Raw genomic sequence first — 16,559 nt, forward strand, 5'->3', positions numbered from 1 at the left:
TTTTTTTTTTTTTTTTTTTTTTTGAGATGGAGTCTTGCTGTTGCACCCTGGCTAGAGAGCAGTGATGCAATCTTGGCTCACTACAAACTCCACCTCCCAGGTTCAAACGATTCCCCTGCCTCAGCTTCCAGAGCAGCTAGGATTACAGGCACATGCCACCACACCCAGCTCATTTTTGTATTTTTAGTAGAGATGGGGTTTTGCCATGTTTGCCAGGCTGGTCTGGAACTCCCACTTCAGGTGATCCACCTGCCTCGGCCTCCCAAAGTTCTGGGATTACAGGCATGAGCCACCACACCTGGCTCAGTTTTCTTCTGTCTATGGTCTTTATATTATAATCTGCGGGGAAGAGATTTTAAATTGAGTAGCATATGGGTATATGAAATAAAGGAAAGAGACAATCCCCAAAAAGCAGAAGAGAGAAATAGCCAAATCTTAGAAATTATGAAACCCTATTTTTGAACTTTATTTTTATTTTTATTTTTTTTTTGAGATAGAGTTTCACTCTTACTACCCAGGCTGAAGCGCAATGGCACAATCTCGGCCCACCGCAACCTCTACCTCCTGGGTTCAAGCAATTCTCCTGCCTCAGCCTCCCGAGTAGCTGGGACTACAGGCATGCACCACCATGCCCAGCTAATTTTTGTATTTTTAGTAGAGATGAGTTTCACCATGTTGACCAGATGGTCTCGATCTCTTGACCTCGTGATCCACCAGCCTTGGCCTCCCAAAGTGCTGGGATGACAGGCGTGAGCCACAGCATCCGGCTAAACTCTTAATAGATAAAGATGAGTAAGGGAAGACTTTCACTTTATTCAAATGTTGAAGGATCCTAAATGTTGAAGGCGTGAGCCACTGCGCACGGCCTTGAACCTATTTTTGAACGCATTTTAGGAAAATAACAGAAAAGGAAACTCTAGAGCATGTTTGTCCCACCCAAGGCCTATGGGCCTCATGCAGCCCAGGACGGCTTTGAATGCAGTCCAGCAAAAATGTGTACACTTTCGTAAAACATTATGAGATTTTTTTTTTTAGCTCATCAGCTATAGTTAGTGTTAGTGCATTTTATTGATTGATTGATTGACTGATTTTTTGAGACAGTTTAGCTCCTGTTGCCCAGGCTGGAGTGCAATGGCATGATTTCTGCTCACCACAACCTTCACATTCCAGTTTCAAGGGATTCTCCTGACTCAGCCTCCCGAGTAGCTGGGATTACAAGCGCCCGTCACCACACCCAGCTAATTTTTTATATTTTTAGTAGAGATGGGGTTTCACCATGTTGGCCAGGCTGGTCTCGAACTCCCAATCTCAGGTGATCTGCCAGCCTCCACCTCCCAAAGTACTGGGATTACAAGCATGAGTCACGGTGCCTGGCCAGTGTTAGTGTATTTTATGTGTGGCCCTAGACAACTCTTTTTCCAATGTGGCCCAGAGAAGCCAAAGACCGGACATCCCTGCCTAGAGCTATGAAGCTATTACAGAAAAAATATACTGACAGACAATCCTGCCCTTCTGATGTTCAAGAAAACTGACTTCACATTAAAAAACAACATACTACACAAATCTGCAGTAATCAACACTGTGTGGTACTGGCATAAGGATAAATATATAAATCAAGGGACTAGAATTCTGAGTCCCAGGATGAACCCTTATATTTACAGTCAACTGATTTTCAACAAGGATGACAAGACAATTCAATGAAGAAAGAAGTCTTTTCAACAAATGGTGCTGGAACAACTAGATATTCACATGCAAAAGAATGAAGCTGTATCACTGTCTCCCACTATACACAAAAATTAACTCAAAATGGATCACAGACATAAATGTAGGAGCTAAAATTAAAAATCTTTGATGCCAGGCCGGGTGTGGTGGCTCACGCCTGTAATCCCAGCCCTTTGGGAGGCCAAAGTGAGATGATTATGAGGTCAGGAGTTTGAGACCAGCCTGGCCAACATAGTGAAACTCCATCTCTACTAAAAATACAAAAATTAGCCAGGCATGGTGGCGAGCGCCTATAGTCCCAGCTACTCGGGTGGCTGAGACAGGAGAACCACTTGAACCCAGGAGGCGGAGGTTGTGGTAAGCCAAGATTGTACCACTGCATTCTAGCCTGGGCAACAGAGCGAGACTCTGTCTCAAAAAAAAAATCTTAAATGCCACCGGGTTAGGCAATAGTTTCTCAGATATGACCACAAAAGCAAATCTAACAAAAGAAAAAATACATAAGGAGAACTATAATTTTTATTTTTTTGAGATAGGGTCTTACTGTCACCCAGGCTAGAATGCAGGCACAATCACTGCAGCCTTGATCTAGTGGGTTCAACTGATCCTTCTGCCTCAGCCTCCTGAGTCATTGGGACTACAGGGTGTGTGCCACCACATCCAGCTAATTTTTGTTTTGTTTTTGGTAGAGATAGGGTCTCACTATGTTCCCTAGTCTGGTCGTGAACTCCTGGGCTCAGGAGATCCTCTCACCTTGGCTTCCCAAAGTTCTGAGGTATGAGCCACCTCGCCAGCCTTTTTAGGATTTTGTTTTGTTTTGTTCTGACAAGGTCTCACTCTATCACCCAGGCTACAGTGTCATGGCTCACTACAGCCTTGAACTCCTGGGCTCAAGCAATCCTCCCACCTCAGCTTCCTGAGTAGCTGAGACTATTGGCTTCGCAAATTCTGGGATTACAGGTATAAGCCAGCCACTGTGCTCAGCCAAAAATATTCAGTACATAAGCGTTTATCTCAGTCAAGCTTCTGAAAGCAGTAACTTTGATTCTTTTCCTGACAAGTATCTAAGTACAGTTATTCTTGCAGGTAGGCAGGTAAATAGCCATATACTGAATGATCGGTTAAACCAAGGTGGGATTACAGGCTCTTGTGAAAACTAAATCAAGGCCAGGCCCAGTGGCTCACGCCTGTAATCCCAGCAATTTGGGAGGTGAAGCAGGTGGATCACCTGACGTCAGGAGTTCAAGACCAGCCTGGCCAACATGGTGAGACCCCATCTCTACTAATAATTCAAAAATTAGCCAATGTGGTGGCGCACGCCTGTAATCCTAGCTACTTGGGAAGCTGAGGCAAGAGAATTGCTTGAATCCAGGAGGAGGAGGTTGCAAAGAGCTAAGATTGAGCCATTGCACTCCAGCCTGGGTGACAAGAACAAAACACCATCTCCAAAAAAAAATAAGAAAACTAAGTCAAAGTAAGTCAGATAACATTCCATCTCAACTCATAGGAGCGAGGTCCAGGGTGTTCCTTAACTAGTTTTATTCCTCTACAAAAAATATGATATAGCTCTACATTCTAGAAGTGGCATTAATTAAAAAGAAGATTTAGTAGACAGTCATAGTAAAAGAAAAATCAAAAGGACTTGGTATAGCTGACGAGGCTGGCAGAAAGGAGTCAAAGACACGTACAGAGTTATGAGCGAGGGAAAAGTGAAGTACCATCACGAAAAATCTGTGAAGACAAATTCTGAAGGAAATAGAACAATTCTGTTTTAAATAAAATGTCTGGGCTGGGCACAGTGGCTCACACCTGTAATCCCAGCACTTTGGGAGGCCAAGGTTGGTGGATCACCTGAGGTCAGGGGTTCGAGGCCAGGCTGGCCAACATGGTGAAACCCCGTCTCTACTAAAAATATAAAAATTAGCTGGGCATGGTGGCATGTGCCTGTAATCCCAGCTACTCAGGAGGCTGAAACAAGAGAATCGCTTGAACCCAGGAGGCAGAGGTTGTGGTGGGTCGAGATTACCCCATTACACTTTAGCCTGGGCAACAAGAGTGAAACTCTGTCTCAAAAAAAAAAAAAAGAAATGTTCAAGTGGGTATGAGTGGAAATGTCTAGAAGGAAATGCAGGCTTAAGGCTGGGCGTGGTGGCTCACGCCCATAATCTCAGCACTTTGGAAGGCTGAGGCGGGTGGATCACCTGAGGTCAGGAGATGGAGACCAGCCTGGCCAACATGATGAAACTCCGTCTCTACTAAAAATACAAAAATCAGCTGGGCATGGTGGCGTGCACCTGTAGTCCCAGCTACTTGGGAGGCTGAAGCAGAATTGCCTGAACCCAGGAGTTGGAGGTTGCAGTGAGCTGATATCATGCCACTGCACTTCAGCTTGGACAACAGAGTGAGATTCCATCTCAAAAAAAAAAAAAAAAAAAAAAAAAGGAAATGCAGGATTAAAGCCAGGAAAAAGGCTGAGGGCAGAGCCAAAAATTTAGAAATCTGTACATAGAGATAATGATTAAGTACTTCTAATTTCCAAACTACTAAAATCCCTTTTCCTCATATCATTGCACCAATGCAAACAAAAGAACTAGATCCAGCAACAAGATATACCATCTGAAAAGAAGTACACAGTAATACCGAGAACAGGCTGTATTTCAACATGATGAAATACACAGAGAACATCCAATACAGCTACACTGAGTCTGACTCAGAAAGATAAATGCACAAATCTATAACCCATCACTGGAAATCAGACTGTATGGCTTACATACAAAAAATGTTAAGACAGAATTAATTTACAAAGTAAGTGGTACTGTCTCTCCATTTTCCATTTTATATTTAAGAACAGACAGGTACATCCTATTTACAGAAGGACCATTTCTTTTCTTTTCTTTTTTTTGACATGGTCTCACTTTGTCACCCAGGCTGGATCAGTGACATGATCATGGCTCACTGTATCAACTTCCTGGGCTAAAGCGATCCTCTCATCTCAGCTTCTCTAATAGCTGGGAGTACAGGCACATGCCACCAAGCCTGGTTAATTTCTTAGTTTTTTGTAGAGACAGGGTCTTGCTTTGTCACCTAGGCTGGTCTTGAACTTCTGGGCTCAAGCGATCCTCCCACCTCTGCATTTCAAAGTGTTGGGATTATAGGTGTGAGCCACTGCATTGGGCCAAGATGAGCATTTTCTAAGAATTATTAAACTGGGTGCATGGGTACTTGAGGATTTTTAAGATATAATTGAAATTTTCCATAAAAGTTATCGTTTTAATTTTAATTCCCTAAGAAGTTTTAAGCTTTACCAGGAATAAAAATATAGCTTTGCACCTTTGAGATGCAAAAGCCAATCTTTATGTGACAGAAGAGGCAGGAAGGGCTGCGTAATTTCTTCCTCAAAAGGAAAAAATATGATTGGTCACTCATGGTGGCTCACACCTGTAATCCCAACACTTAGGGATGCTTAAGTTCGAGGATTATTTAATGCCAGGAATTCTAGACTAGTCTGGGCAACATAGTTGAGACCTTGTCTCTTTAAAAATTTAAAATAAAAAAAAATTTTTAATATAAAAAAGAGACCTTGTCTCTTTTATATTGAAAAATTAGCCAGGTGTGGTGGCAGATGCCTGTGGTCCTAGCTACCTAGGAGGCTGAGGCAGGAGGACTGCTTGAGCCTAGGAGTTTGAGGCTGCAGTGAGCTATGATCATGTCACTGTACTCCAGAGCTTGGGCTACAGAGTAAGATCTTGTCTGAAATGGGGAAGCGGAGAAAACATGATTAAGGATACCCTAAAAGTTTAATAACTTCTAGGAAAAAGAGGGAAGAGCATAAGAAATGCAGTCCTCAGATACACAACCAGATGAATTAAATATAAGGGCTATGGTAGCTTAAAAATAAACTGATGAGAAACATAAAAACATAAACTTACTCTTTTCAATGAGCGGGTCCTGAACTCCTGCCAATGCACTTACTGCCTAAAAGAAAAGCCACCAGTTACTAGAAAAGTGACCACAGACCTCAGAAGAGCATTCCCAGAGGAAGGGAAAGAGAAAACTCACATTCCCCAACAACAGCCCACAGAAATATTCCCCCACCACCACCACTTACAGCTGCTGAGGTAACTGAGGATTTACTGAAGAGCCGCTCAGCTTCCTTAAACTTCCGGTTCCTTCGATCATTTTTGCTATTGGAGTTTCTAAAACACACAAAAGAAACTCATTATGAGCACCAAGCTATGTCTATGGCTCAAGCAGGACTCATGTTCCATACAGGAAGCCTCCATATCACTTAGAATGGCCCAAATGGCCTTTATGCTGAACACAGAAAACAATGTTTTCCAATATATGGTATATGCCCCACTGTGGGACGTGAGATTTAATTGCTTCACATGTTCATTTTATGTATATATGTATGTACGACGAAGTCTTGCTCTCACATGTTCATTTTATGTATGTATGTATGTATGACAAAGTCTTGCGCTGTTGTCCAGGCTGGAGTGCAATGGCATAATCTCAGCTCATTGCAATCTCTGCATCCCGGGTTCAAGTGATTTTCCTGCCTCAGGCTCTCAAGTAGCTAGGACTACAGGTGCCTGCCACCATGCCCTGTCACCCAGGCTGGAGTGCAGTGGCACAATCTTGGCTCACTGCAACCTCCGCCACCATGCCCAGTTCATTTTTGTATTTTTAGTAGAGACAGGGTTTTGCCATGCTGGCCAGGCTGGTCTCGAACTCCTAACCTCAGGTGACCCACTTACCTCGGTCTCCTAAAATGCTGAGATTACAGGCATGAGCCACCATGCCCAGCCTTTTTTTTTTTTTTTTTTGAGACAATCTCACCCTGTCACCCAGGATGGAGTGCAGTGATGAAATCTCGGCTCACTGCAACCTCCGCCTCCCGGATTCAAGCAATTCTCCTGCCTCAGCCTCCCAAGTACCTGGGATTACAGGTGCATGCCACCACACCCAGCTAATTTTTTTTATCTCTAGTAGAGACAGGTTTCACCATGTTGGCCAGACTGGTCTTTAACTGCTGACCTCATAATCCACTCATCTTGGCCTTCTCAAAGTGCTTGGATTATAGGAATGAGCCATTGCACCTGGCCTTATTTTTTTTTTTTTTCTTTTTGAGACAGCATCTCACTCTGTCTCTCAGGCTGGAGTACAGTGGTGTGATTTCAGGTCACTGCAACCTCCACTTTCTGGGTTCAAGTAATTCTCCTGCCTCAGCCTCTAGAGTAGCTGGAACTATAGGTACACCCCACCATGGCTGGTTAATTTATTTTTCTTTGAGACGAAATTTCACTCTTGTTGCCCAGGCTGGAGTACAATGGTGTGATCTCCGCTCACCACAACCTCCACCTCCTGGGTTCAAGTGATTCTCCTGCCTCAGCCTCCTGAGTAGTTGGGATTACAGGCATGCGCCACCATGCCCGGCTAATTTTATATTTTTAGTACAGACAAGGTTTCTCCATGTTGGTCAAGCTGGTCTCGAACTCCCAATCTCAGGTGATCCACCCGCCTCGGCCTCCCAAAGTGCTAGGATTAAAGGTAGCGTGAGCCACCACACCCAGCCAATTTTTGTATTTTTAGTAGAGATGGGGTTTTGCCTTCTTGGCCAGGCTGGTCTTGAACTCCTGATCTCAGGTGATCTGCCCGCCTCAGCCTGAGATTCTAGGCGTGAGCCACTGTGCCCAGCCCATATGTATTTATTTTAATGTTTATTATTTTAAAAGTCTAGAACAGATGAGTGATATGAAGTGTCTCTTACATAAACTTAATTCTCAAATTTAAAGAAAGAACCAGGGTTCCTAAGAGGAATGGCTGATACCAGGTCTGGGACAGAAAATGCACAAGGTAAATATGGGATATCTTTTGGGCCAGAAAGCAATGGAATGCTCAAAAAGTAAAAGGGTCATGTCAAAATGACAAACAAACCAGCTTGAGGAGGCTCCCTCTGACCACATTAGGGGCCAATGTGGGAGAATGAAAGGAAAAGAAGACAAAAAAGGAAGATTCCTCTTCAGAATTCCGGTAATAAATATATAAAGGGAATAATAAAATTAGAGAACCACCATTTTACAACTTCCAGTGTAATAATGGATACAGATAAGCATCAACAGTGTATGCCTAACAACTGAATACAAATTTAGAGGGAGCAGTATATTCATAACATCTGAAAATGTAGCATCCAAAATTACTTGTTAATCACAATGGGAAAAAATGAACTTTTAGCCGAGCGCAGTGGCTTATACCTGTAATCCCAGCTCTTTGGGAGGCTGAGGCAGGTGGATCCCCTGAGGTCAGGAGTTCGAGACCAGCCTGGCCAACATGGAGACACCCATCTCTACTAAAAATTAAAAAATTAGCCAGGCATGGTGGCATGCACCTGTAATTCCCAGCTACTCAGGAGGAAAAAGAAAAAAGAAAAGAAAAATACTGTGAGGGTAGAACTGACGACTGATTAAAACGTGTAAAAAATGTAATAGAGTGCTGCTGTGTAAAATACTGTCATATGCTATACTTCATTTAAGCCTCACACAACCACTCTGTGCCATAGGCCCACTTTTCCTATTTTACAGATGTGAGCTTTGTCTAAGATTATTCAGTGAGGCAGGGCCTGAGCCAGAGTCCAAGAGTTCAAGTCCAGACCACACCACCACTTTACTACTGCCTCCAGCAAAGTTGCTACTAAGGGCATCCAGCCCTGCAAACCAAAGTTACTAAAGCACAATAGGAACACTACTGGCTTCCGACACTCACTTTTGATTGGTCAGATACCGATCCCAGCCACGAATAATATTGCCATACATCTGTGTGTCTTCCAGGTAGCTTCCCTCAAAAGCATAGATCTGTCGCTCCAAGTTTGCTAGTGTTTCCTGAGAGATGAAAAACAGGGACATGAATAATGCCTTGTAAATGCAAACACTTAAGTCTTAACCCAAATGAAATCCTGATATTAGATTTGTAAACGCAAGCTTGCCCACACTATCCTTGTGGAGAGATGGATGATACAGGGACGGGCAGGACGATTAGGACTAAGCCAGTCTAGACCTTTAGGGATGATGGACCCCTGAATGTATAAAGCATGTCCCCAGAAAAACACACACGCGAAATGTTGCATAAACTTCAGAGGGTTCACAGAAATCCGGAGTCAAGAACCCAGGCTAAGGCAGAACTTGCGCAATACCCACTCCCACGCACAAAAGGTATAGCTACCAGAGGAGGGGAGGGTGAGCAGCCTTTCAGCGTCAACCCCCTCCCCTGCTCCCCTCTCGCAGGCTCAAAGAGGCCGCCGGCACTGGACTGCCAGTTGCTATGGAAACCTGGAAAGGCAGCTTCAGGTGAGAGGGGCCTCCCGGGTGCTCAAGCTGAGACGCGAGGGCAGGAAGAGCTTAGCCACCAGGGTGCACGGGATCCTGGGTGCCTGTCACAATTGCGAATTCTCCAAAATATGTTTTTTCCCTCGCCTGTCACCTTCTAGATGCTCCCAAACACATCACATCCTTGTCTATCAAAAACCTCCATTCAACGGATCTACTCCTAGAGCCAAAAAGAACACGCTCCCCACCATCCTCTAAAGTCCAGACAGGGTGACTAGAACCCCCTCCCAGTCCTGCCTCCCTCCCCACCCCACACCCCGCAAAGATCACGGACTCGCCCGCCTCGCCCAGCACCGCGGCTCACGGACGCTCGCCCTTCCTAGCGCCGGAGCCCAGGGCCCCGGCACCATCCTCCCTCCACGCCCCCTCCTGCGGCTGCCGGTGCCCCTCCCCCTCCCGCGCTCCGGGCTCCTGGCTCCCTCCCCGCTCCGGATTCGCACAGCCCGGAAGCCGAACTGCCGGCGGCCTCAGGCCGCCGAGCTCCCGGCCCACCGCGGCGCGCCCCCGGAATAATGAACGGCCGGGCGCGGCCAGGCTCGGGGCCTGGAGGCAGCGCAGGAGCCGGGCCCCATGCCTGGCAACCCCGGTCCCAACCCCTCACCGCCAACTCCTGCTTCCGCTTCACGAGCTCCGCCAGCTCCCGCCGGGTGTCTGGGATCTGCGGCGGCGCCGCCTTGTTGTGCATCGCCATGTTGGGCTGAGGCGGGCGGCGGCGGCGCGAGGCTGGGGGCGGTCCCTGCGCCGCCAGGGGGCGCCCCCCGCACTGCGCCTGCGCGCGCGGCTTCCGGAAACGCACGCAGCGTCGCGCTCCGGCGTGGACTCTCGAAGATCCTGCTCTGAGAGCTCCACAGACCTGGCCTCTGGTCTCGGCCCTTTGCGCCGTTTCTTGCCCCTCGGCTGGCCGCCGGCTTTACAGAAGCCGCAAATCTACCGTGTCCAAAGCCGAGCTCGCCTTCAGGCCTCCAAGCCCCCTGTGCGCCCCACCTCATTCCACCTCGTGAATGACTTTCACTATCCACCGAATTGTCCGCGTCAGAAACCGGGTTATCATCCTCACTCTCCACCCGGAGTTAAACGTGATCCCAGGTCAACCCCTATGGACTCGGTTCCGGAAGAGCTCGCAAGTCCATTTGCTTGTGTCTACCCCTTCTGCCACCTCCCGAGGTCATTCAGGCCATCCCTGTTTGGAGTTACGCTATTCCAACAGTTTCTTTATTTCCACCCTTAGCCCCATTGAATTCACTACCCACAGTGGTGCCGGGATCTGCCAAAAACAAATGTTATCACTCCCCAGTTTAAAGTCTTTCAATGCCTTCCCATTTTCCCATTGCCCTTTGGAGAGACAAATATGTGTAGTGGTTAGGGGCACAAAACTAGAGCAAGAACTACCTTGTTAAAAATCCTACCTCTACACGGATAAAGTGTGCCCTTTTGGGCAAGTAACCAAATCTCAACTCCCTCATCTGTAGAATGAAAGCAGTAGGCGGGGCGCGGTGGCTCACACCTGTAATCCCAGCACTTTGGGAGGCCAAGGCGGGTGGATCACCTGAGGTCAGGAGTTCTAAACCAGCCTTGCCAACATGGTGAAACCCGGTCTCTACTAAAAAATAAAAAAATTAGCCAGGCGTGGTGGCGCATGCCTGTAATCCCAGCTACTCGGGAGCCTGAGGCAGGAGAATTGCTTGAATCTGGGAAGTGGAGGTTGCAGTGAGCTGAGATCGCACCATCACACTCCAGCCTGGGCAACAAGAGTGAAACTCCCATCGAAAGAGAGAGAGAAAGAGACAGAGAGACAGAAAGAAAGGAAAAGAAAGAGGGAGAGAGAGAGAGAGGGAGAGAGAGAGAGAGAGAGAGAGAAAGAGAGAGAGAGAAAGAAAAAGAAAGAAAGAAGAAAGAAAGAAAAGAAAGAGAGAGAGAAAGAAAGAAAAGGGAGAGAGACGTAATAGAATCTACCTAATACAGTTGCTGTAAGGAGTAAATCACCTAATGTGTGTAAGGGGTTTGGCAGGTACTAAACTGTGCACGTACAAATTTGCCTTTATTGTTAAGTCCAAGGTGTAAATCGTTTCACTTGGCCCTTGACTTCTCCCACCTCAGCTCTCCATCTTTCACTGTTCTGCGATTTCACTATCATAAATCTAAGTGGGATATTTTTTTCTTTTGTGTCTTGCTTGGAAGTCTTTAGATTTCTATAATCTGTGGGTTGGTATCTTCCACCCGTTTTGGGAAATTGCAGTCATTTTTCTTCAGATGCCTGTCTCATTTTCTCTCTCCTTCTGGAATTCGAACACAAGAAGCCTTTATTTTTAACTTACCGTCTGTATTTTCCAACTTTTTGTCTCTCTGTGCTGCATTCTGAATAACTGGTTTTGTGTGTGGATCTTGTAACCTGCCATCTTGCTTAACACCCTTACTAATTTTAGGGGGTTTTTGTATACATTCGTTGGGATTTTTTATGTAATTTCATCTGCAAATAGGGAGTTTTTTTATTATTATTATTTCTTTCTAAGCTGACTGCTTTTTATTTCTTTTTTTTCCTTATTGTACAGACTTCCATTAAATAAAAATAATAACATTAGACATCCTTACCTTGTTCTGTTTTGTTTTGGGTTTTTTTTTTTTTTCCCTTGAGATAGAGTCTCACTCTCTCACCCAGGCTGGAGTGCAGTGGCGTGATCTCGGCTCACTGCGACCTCCCCCTCCCAAGTTCAAGTAAATCTCCATCTCAGCCTCTCATGTAGCTGGGATTATAGGCGCCAGCCACCACACCTGGCTAATTTTTGTATTTTTAGTAGAGATGGGGGTTTCACCATCTTGGCCAGGCTGGTCTTGAACTCCTGACCTGGTAATCCACCCACCTTGGCTTCCCAAAGTGCTGGGATTACAGGTGTGAACCACTGTGCCAGGCCCTTGTTCCCTGTTTTAAGGGAAACACATTCAGTCTCTCACCAGGAAGTATGATGTTAGTTGTGGGAGTTTTGTCAATGCTCTTTTTCAAGGTGAAGGAAATACCTCTATATTCCTGGTGTAAACCATAAAACCAACAAGCAAAAAACCTCTAAGCCCATCGCCGGGTGCGGTGGCTCTAGCCTGTAATACCAGCCCTTTGGGAGGCCGAGGCGAGTAGATCACCTGAGGTCAGGAGTTCGAGACCAGCCTGGCCAAAACGGTGAAACCTGTCTCAACTAATAATACAAAAATTAGCTGAGCATGGTGGTGGGCTCCTATAATCCCAGCTACTTGGGAGGGTGAGGCAGGAGAATCACTTGAACCCAGGAGGCAGTAAGCCGAGATCTCATCATTCCACTCCAGTCTGGGTGATAAGAACAAACCTCCATCTCCAAAAAAAAAAACCTCTAAGCCCCTCAGCCAACTGAATGGATCCCTCCTCTTGGCCAAGGACATTCTAAAGTAAACTTGAAACAGTAATTCAGGCCACAATGGGAGAAAGGTGGTCAGACATGGCTCATTATACTCTCCTCCCTTTGGAATTCAGGCACAGCTGACCAGCATTAATGTTGAAACAGACCATAATGTTACCGGTGGAGGGTGTCCACGTTCTAGGCGTCTTGAACAAAGAATTGGACTAAACGCACAAACAAAGCAAGGAAAGAATGAAGCAACAAAAGCAGAGATTTGTTTAAAACAAAAAGTACACCCCACAGGGTGAGAGCGGGCCCTAGCAAGCAGCTCAGGAGCCCAGTTACAGAATTTTCTGGGGTTTAAATACCCTCTCGACCAATTCATTGGTTACTTGGTGTACACCCTATATAAATAAAATAGTGGCCCACAATCAATCTGATTGGTTTGGTTTCAGGAGGGGACCAATCAAGGTACTTTCAATTTTTCATCTGCCATGCAGAAAAGGTAGCGTTGCAAAGGGAGTAGCCTGTGATCCTTTTGTTATTTGGGCGTGGAAAGTTGGGGTTTTCCTTTTGATTTAGTTCTAGGAAGTTAGCATAAATTTCCTTTAGGTTTCTTGCCTCCAGACCCTATTCTCCTGCCTCTTTTCCCCTGAGAGACATGATTCCCTTAAATCTTTATGGGAGGCAGAAGGACTAATGGTCTTTCTTCTTCTTCTTCTTCTTCTTCTTCTTCTTCCTCTTCTTTTTTCTTCCTCTTCTTCTTCTTTTGTGACAGAATCTTGCTCTGTCACCCAGGCAGGCGTGCAGTGGCATGATCTTGGCTCACTGCAGCCTCTGCCTCCTGGGTTCAAGCAATTCTCCTGCCTCAGCATCCCGAGTAGCTGAGATTACAGCCACACACCACCACATCTGGCTAACTTTTTTTTGTGTGTGTATTTTTATTAGAGATGAGGTTTCATCTGTTGGCCAGGCTGGTCTCGAACTCCTTACCTCATGATTACAGGCCTGAGCCATCATGCCTGGCCTACAACTCAAATTCTATATCTGAACGTATACTCAACATACTTAAAGTATCAGGACGCCTAACATCCAAAAGATTAGTTTAATGTTAAAAAGCTGACCGGGAGAGGTGGCTCAATCCAGTAATCCCAGTACTTTGGGAGGCAAAGGCAGGTGGATCACCTGAGGTCAGGAATTCAAGATCAGCCTGACCGACCAATGTGGTTTAAACCCCATCTCTACTAAAAATACCAAAAATTAGCCAGGCATGGTGGCAAGCACATGTAATCCCAGCTACTGAGGAGGCTGAGGCAGGAGAATTGCTTGAACCTGGCGGGGCAGAGGTTGCAGTGAGCTGAGATTGTGCCAATGCACTCCATTCTGGGTAACAAGAGTGAAACTCTGTCTCAATTAGAAAAAAAAAAAAAAAAAACCTGGTGTGTTCCATCAATTCCTGGGGGGCCCAACAAAGGTAGCCTAGGAATTCCAGATAAATGGAACAAATGATGACCTTCTAGAAACACATAGGAAACAAAATAAGTATTCACAGAACCAAATAAATGCTTTTCAATAGAAACAAAAAAAAAAAAATCGTGGTATATATATGCATACACAAGCAAGGTCCAAAGGAAAATAAACAGTAAACAAATGAAAATTAGAAACAAAAACAAATAAACAGGAGACCAACCCTAAATGTTTCATACTCATTCTACCCTGGAGGCCACAGTGTTACCCAGAGCCCCCAAAACTCCACATAATGAATATATTATTCCTGATACACAATTCAATGTCCTTGAGTCCACCAATATCACCATATATGCTGTGCAATCAAGAAATTCACTCTAGGCACATGACCAGTAAGTACTCCAGTGCCAGCACTATCCATGCAAAACAGTAAACATAGTGTGAAGCAGTGCAGGCATGTATGTGAGATCTGGCTCCACATTAAATCCAGCTTTATGCTTAACTATTTTAAAAAGAACCTGGCATTTCTTTACAATATTTCTTTTCTTTTCTTTTTTTTTTTTTTTTTTGAGACAGAGTTTCGCTCTTGTCACCCAGACTGGAGTGCAATAGCATGATCTTGGCTCACCACAACTTGTACCCACCATCCAAAGTTCCAAACTTTCCTTTGTGTTCCTGTCTTCTTCTGAGCCCTTCAAACTCTTCCAAACTCTCTCTGTTATTCAGTTCCAAAGCTGCTTCCACATCTTCAGGTATCTTTATAGCAATGCCCCATTCCTCCATCCCAATTTCCTGTATTAGTTTTTTCTGCATTGCTATCAAGGAGTACCTGAGACCATGTTATAAAGAGACTTATTTGCTTCACAGCTGTGCAAGCTTCTAGGTGAGGGCCTCAGGAAGTTTACAACCATGGTGGAAGGTGAAGGGGAGCCAGTATGTCCCATGGCAGGAGAAGGAACAAGAGAGAGAAGAGGAAATTCCAGGCTCTTTTTAACAACCAGGTCTAACAGTAACTCATTACTGTTGGGAAAGTACCAAGCCCCTCATGAGGAATCCACCCCCATAACCTAAATACCTCACACCAGGCCCCACCTCCAACATTGGGGACCACTTTCAACATGAGATTTGGAGGGGACAAAACATCCAAGTCATAACAAGGTAGTTTATAGTTTTCAAGTAATTGGTCCATTCATGCATAGGCCGGGCACAGTGGCTCAATCCTGTAATCACAGCACTTTGGGAGGCAAAGGTAGGTGGGTCACTTAAAGTCAGGAATTCGAGATCAGGCTGGACAACATGGTGAAATCCTCTCTCTACTAAAAATAAAATTAGCAGGGCAAGGTGGTGAGTGCCTGTGATCCCAACTACTTAAGAGACTGAGGTCGGAGAATTGCTTGAACCCAGGAGGCAGAGGTTGCAGTGAGCCAAGATCGTGCCACTGTACTCCAGCCTGGGTGACAGAGCAAAACTCTGTCTCAAAAAAAAAGGCCGGGTGTGGTAGCTCACGCCTGTAATCCTGGCACATTGGGAGGCCAAGGCAGGAGTTCGGAGGTCAGGAGTTCAAGACTAGCCTGGCCAAGATGGTGAAACCTTGTCTTTACTAAAAATACAAAATTGGCTGAGCGTGGTATTGCACACCTATAATCCTAGCTACATGGGAGGCTGAGGCAGGAGAATCGCTTGAACCTAGGAAGTGCAGGTTGCAGTGAGCTGAGATCTCGCCATTGCACCCCAGCTTGGGCAAAAAGCGAAACTCCATCTCCAAAAAAAAAGAAGCTAATTTGCATAGATAATTTATTTTTATCTATTAGTTCTATTAGTTCACTAATTCTCCTGGAAGGTCCACTAATCTCCTGTTAAAGCCACCAATTGATGGGTTTACAGTTATTATACTTTTCATTGCTAAAAGTTCTACCTGTTCTTTTACATAACTCCCATTTCACTTATTTCTGATTCTGTTACCTGTGGATATTTTCTTTTTTTTTTTTTTTAAGATGCGGTTTCACCATGTTGGCCAGGCTGGTCTTGAACTCCTGACCTCAGGTGATCCACCCACCTCGGCCTCCCAAAGTGCTAGGATTACAGGCGTTAGCCACCGCATCCGGCCAGCTGTGGATATTTTCAAGTTTGTCATTTATTTCTTTGAAAATAGTAACATGGCCAGGTGCTTGTGGTGCACACCTGTAATCCTAGCTACCCAGGAGGCTGCAGCAGGAGGCTCACTTGAGCCCAGGGGTTCATATCTAGCCTGGGCAACATAGCAAAACCTCACCTATGAACATTTTTTTTTTAATTAGAAAATTAGTAATCATGAACATTTTATAGTGTCCTGTAATTCAAGAATCTGAAGTCTGTGTGTATCTGAAGTCTGTGTGATTTCTGCTGCTTCTTACCTAAGTGCTTAAAAATATAGCTATATCTTCAGAGAAGAAATGTAAATAATTAGAAAGGAGATGTTTTTTTAAAAAAGCAACTCTTTCTCAAGAAAGTAATTGTACTAATGTTGTGAAAGTTGTAAGAATCAAAATAGATTCACAAATGTTAAAACAAAAACAAAGGCCAGGCGTGGTGGCTCATGCCTGTAATCCAAGCACTTTGGAGGTCAAGGCGGGCAGATCACCTGAGG

General features: G+C 45.1%; 1 protein-coding gene across 5 annotated transcripts in view; it reads right to left on the bottom strand.

Moving 5' to 3' along the window:
• MEAF6 (MYST/Esa1 associated factor 6) overlaps positions 1-10,096 on the bottom strand; it is a 23,144-nt gene extending 13,048 nt beyond the window's left edge. For 4 of the 5 annotated variants that reach the window (XR_004259454.1, XR_004259453.1, XM_032246986.1 and 1 more), the window contains exons 1-4: positions 9,706-10,096; positions 8,485-8,600; positions 5,831-5,918; positions 5,652-5,697 (exon numbers count right to left, since the gene is read on the bottom strand). Coding sequence is in view for 2 of the 5 variants with exons in the window: in XM_032246986.1 (XP_032102877.1) it covers positions 5,652-5,697; positions 5,831-5,918; positions 8,485-8,600; positions 9,706-9,795 (340 nt within the window). In the remaining 3 variants the exon portion in view is untranslated. Of the gene's footprint in view, positions 1-5,651; positions 5,698-5,830; positions 5,919-8,480; positions 8,601-9,705 lie in introns of all 5 variants that reach the window. The other variant, XR_004259455.1, reaches the window with a different exon arrangement.
• Positions 10,097-16,559: the final 6,463 nt, after the last annotated feature.

The sequence above is a fragment of the Sapajus apella genome, unplaced genomic scaffold (genome assembly GCF_009761245.1).
Source record: "Sapajus apella isolate SASKATOON/1434 unplaced genomic scaffold, GSC_monkey_1.0 scaffold62, whole genome shotgun sequence".
In the NCBI taxonomy this organism is placed as follows: Eukaryota; Metazoa; Chordata; class Mammalia; order Primates; family Cebidae; genus Sapajus; species Sapajus apella.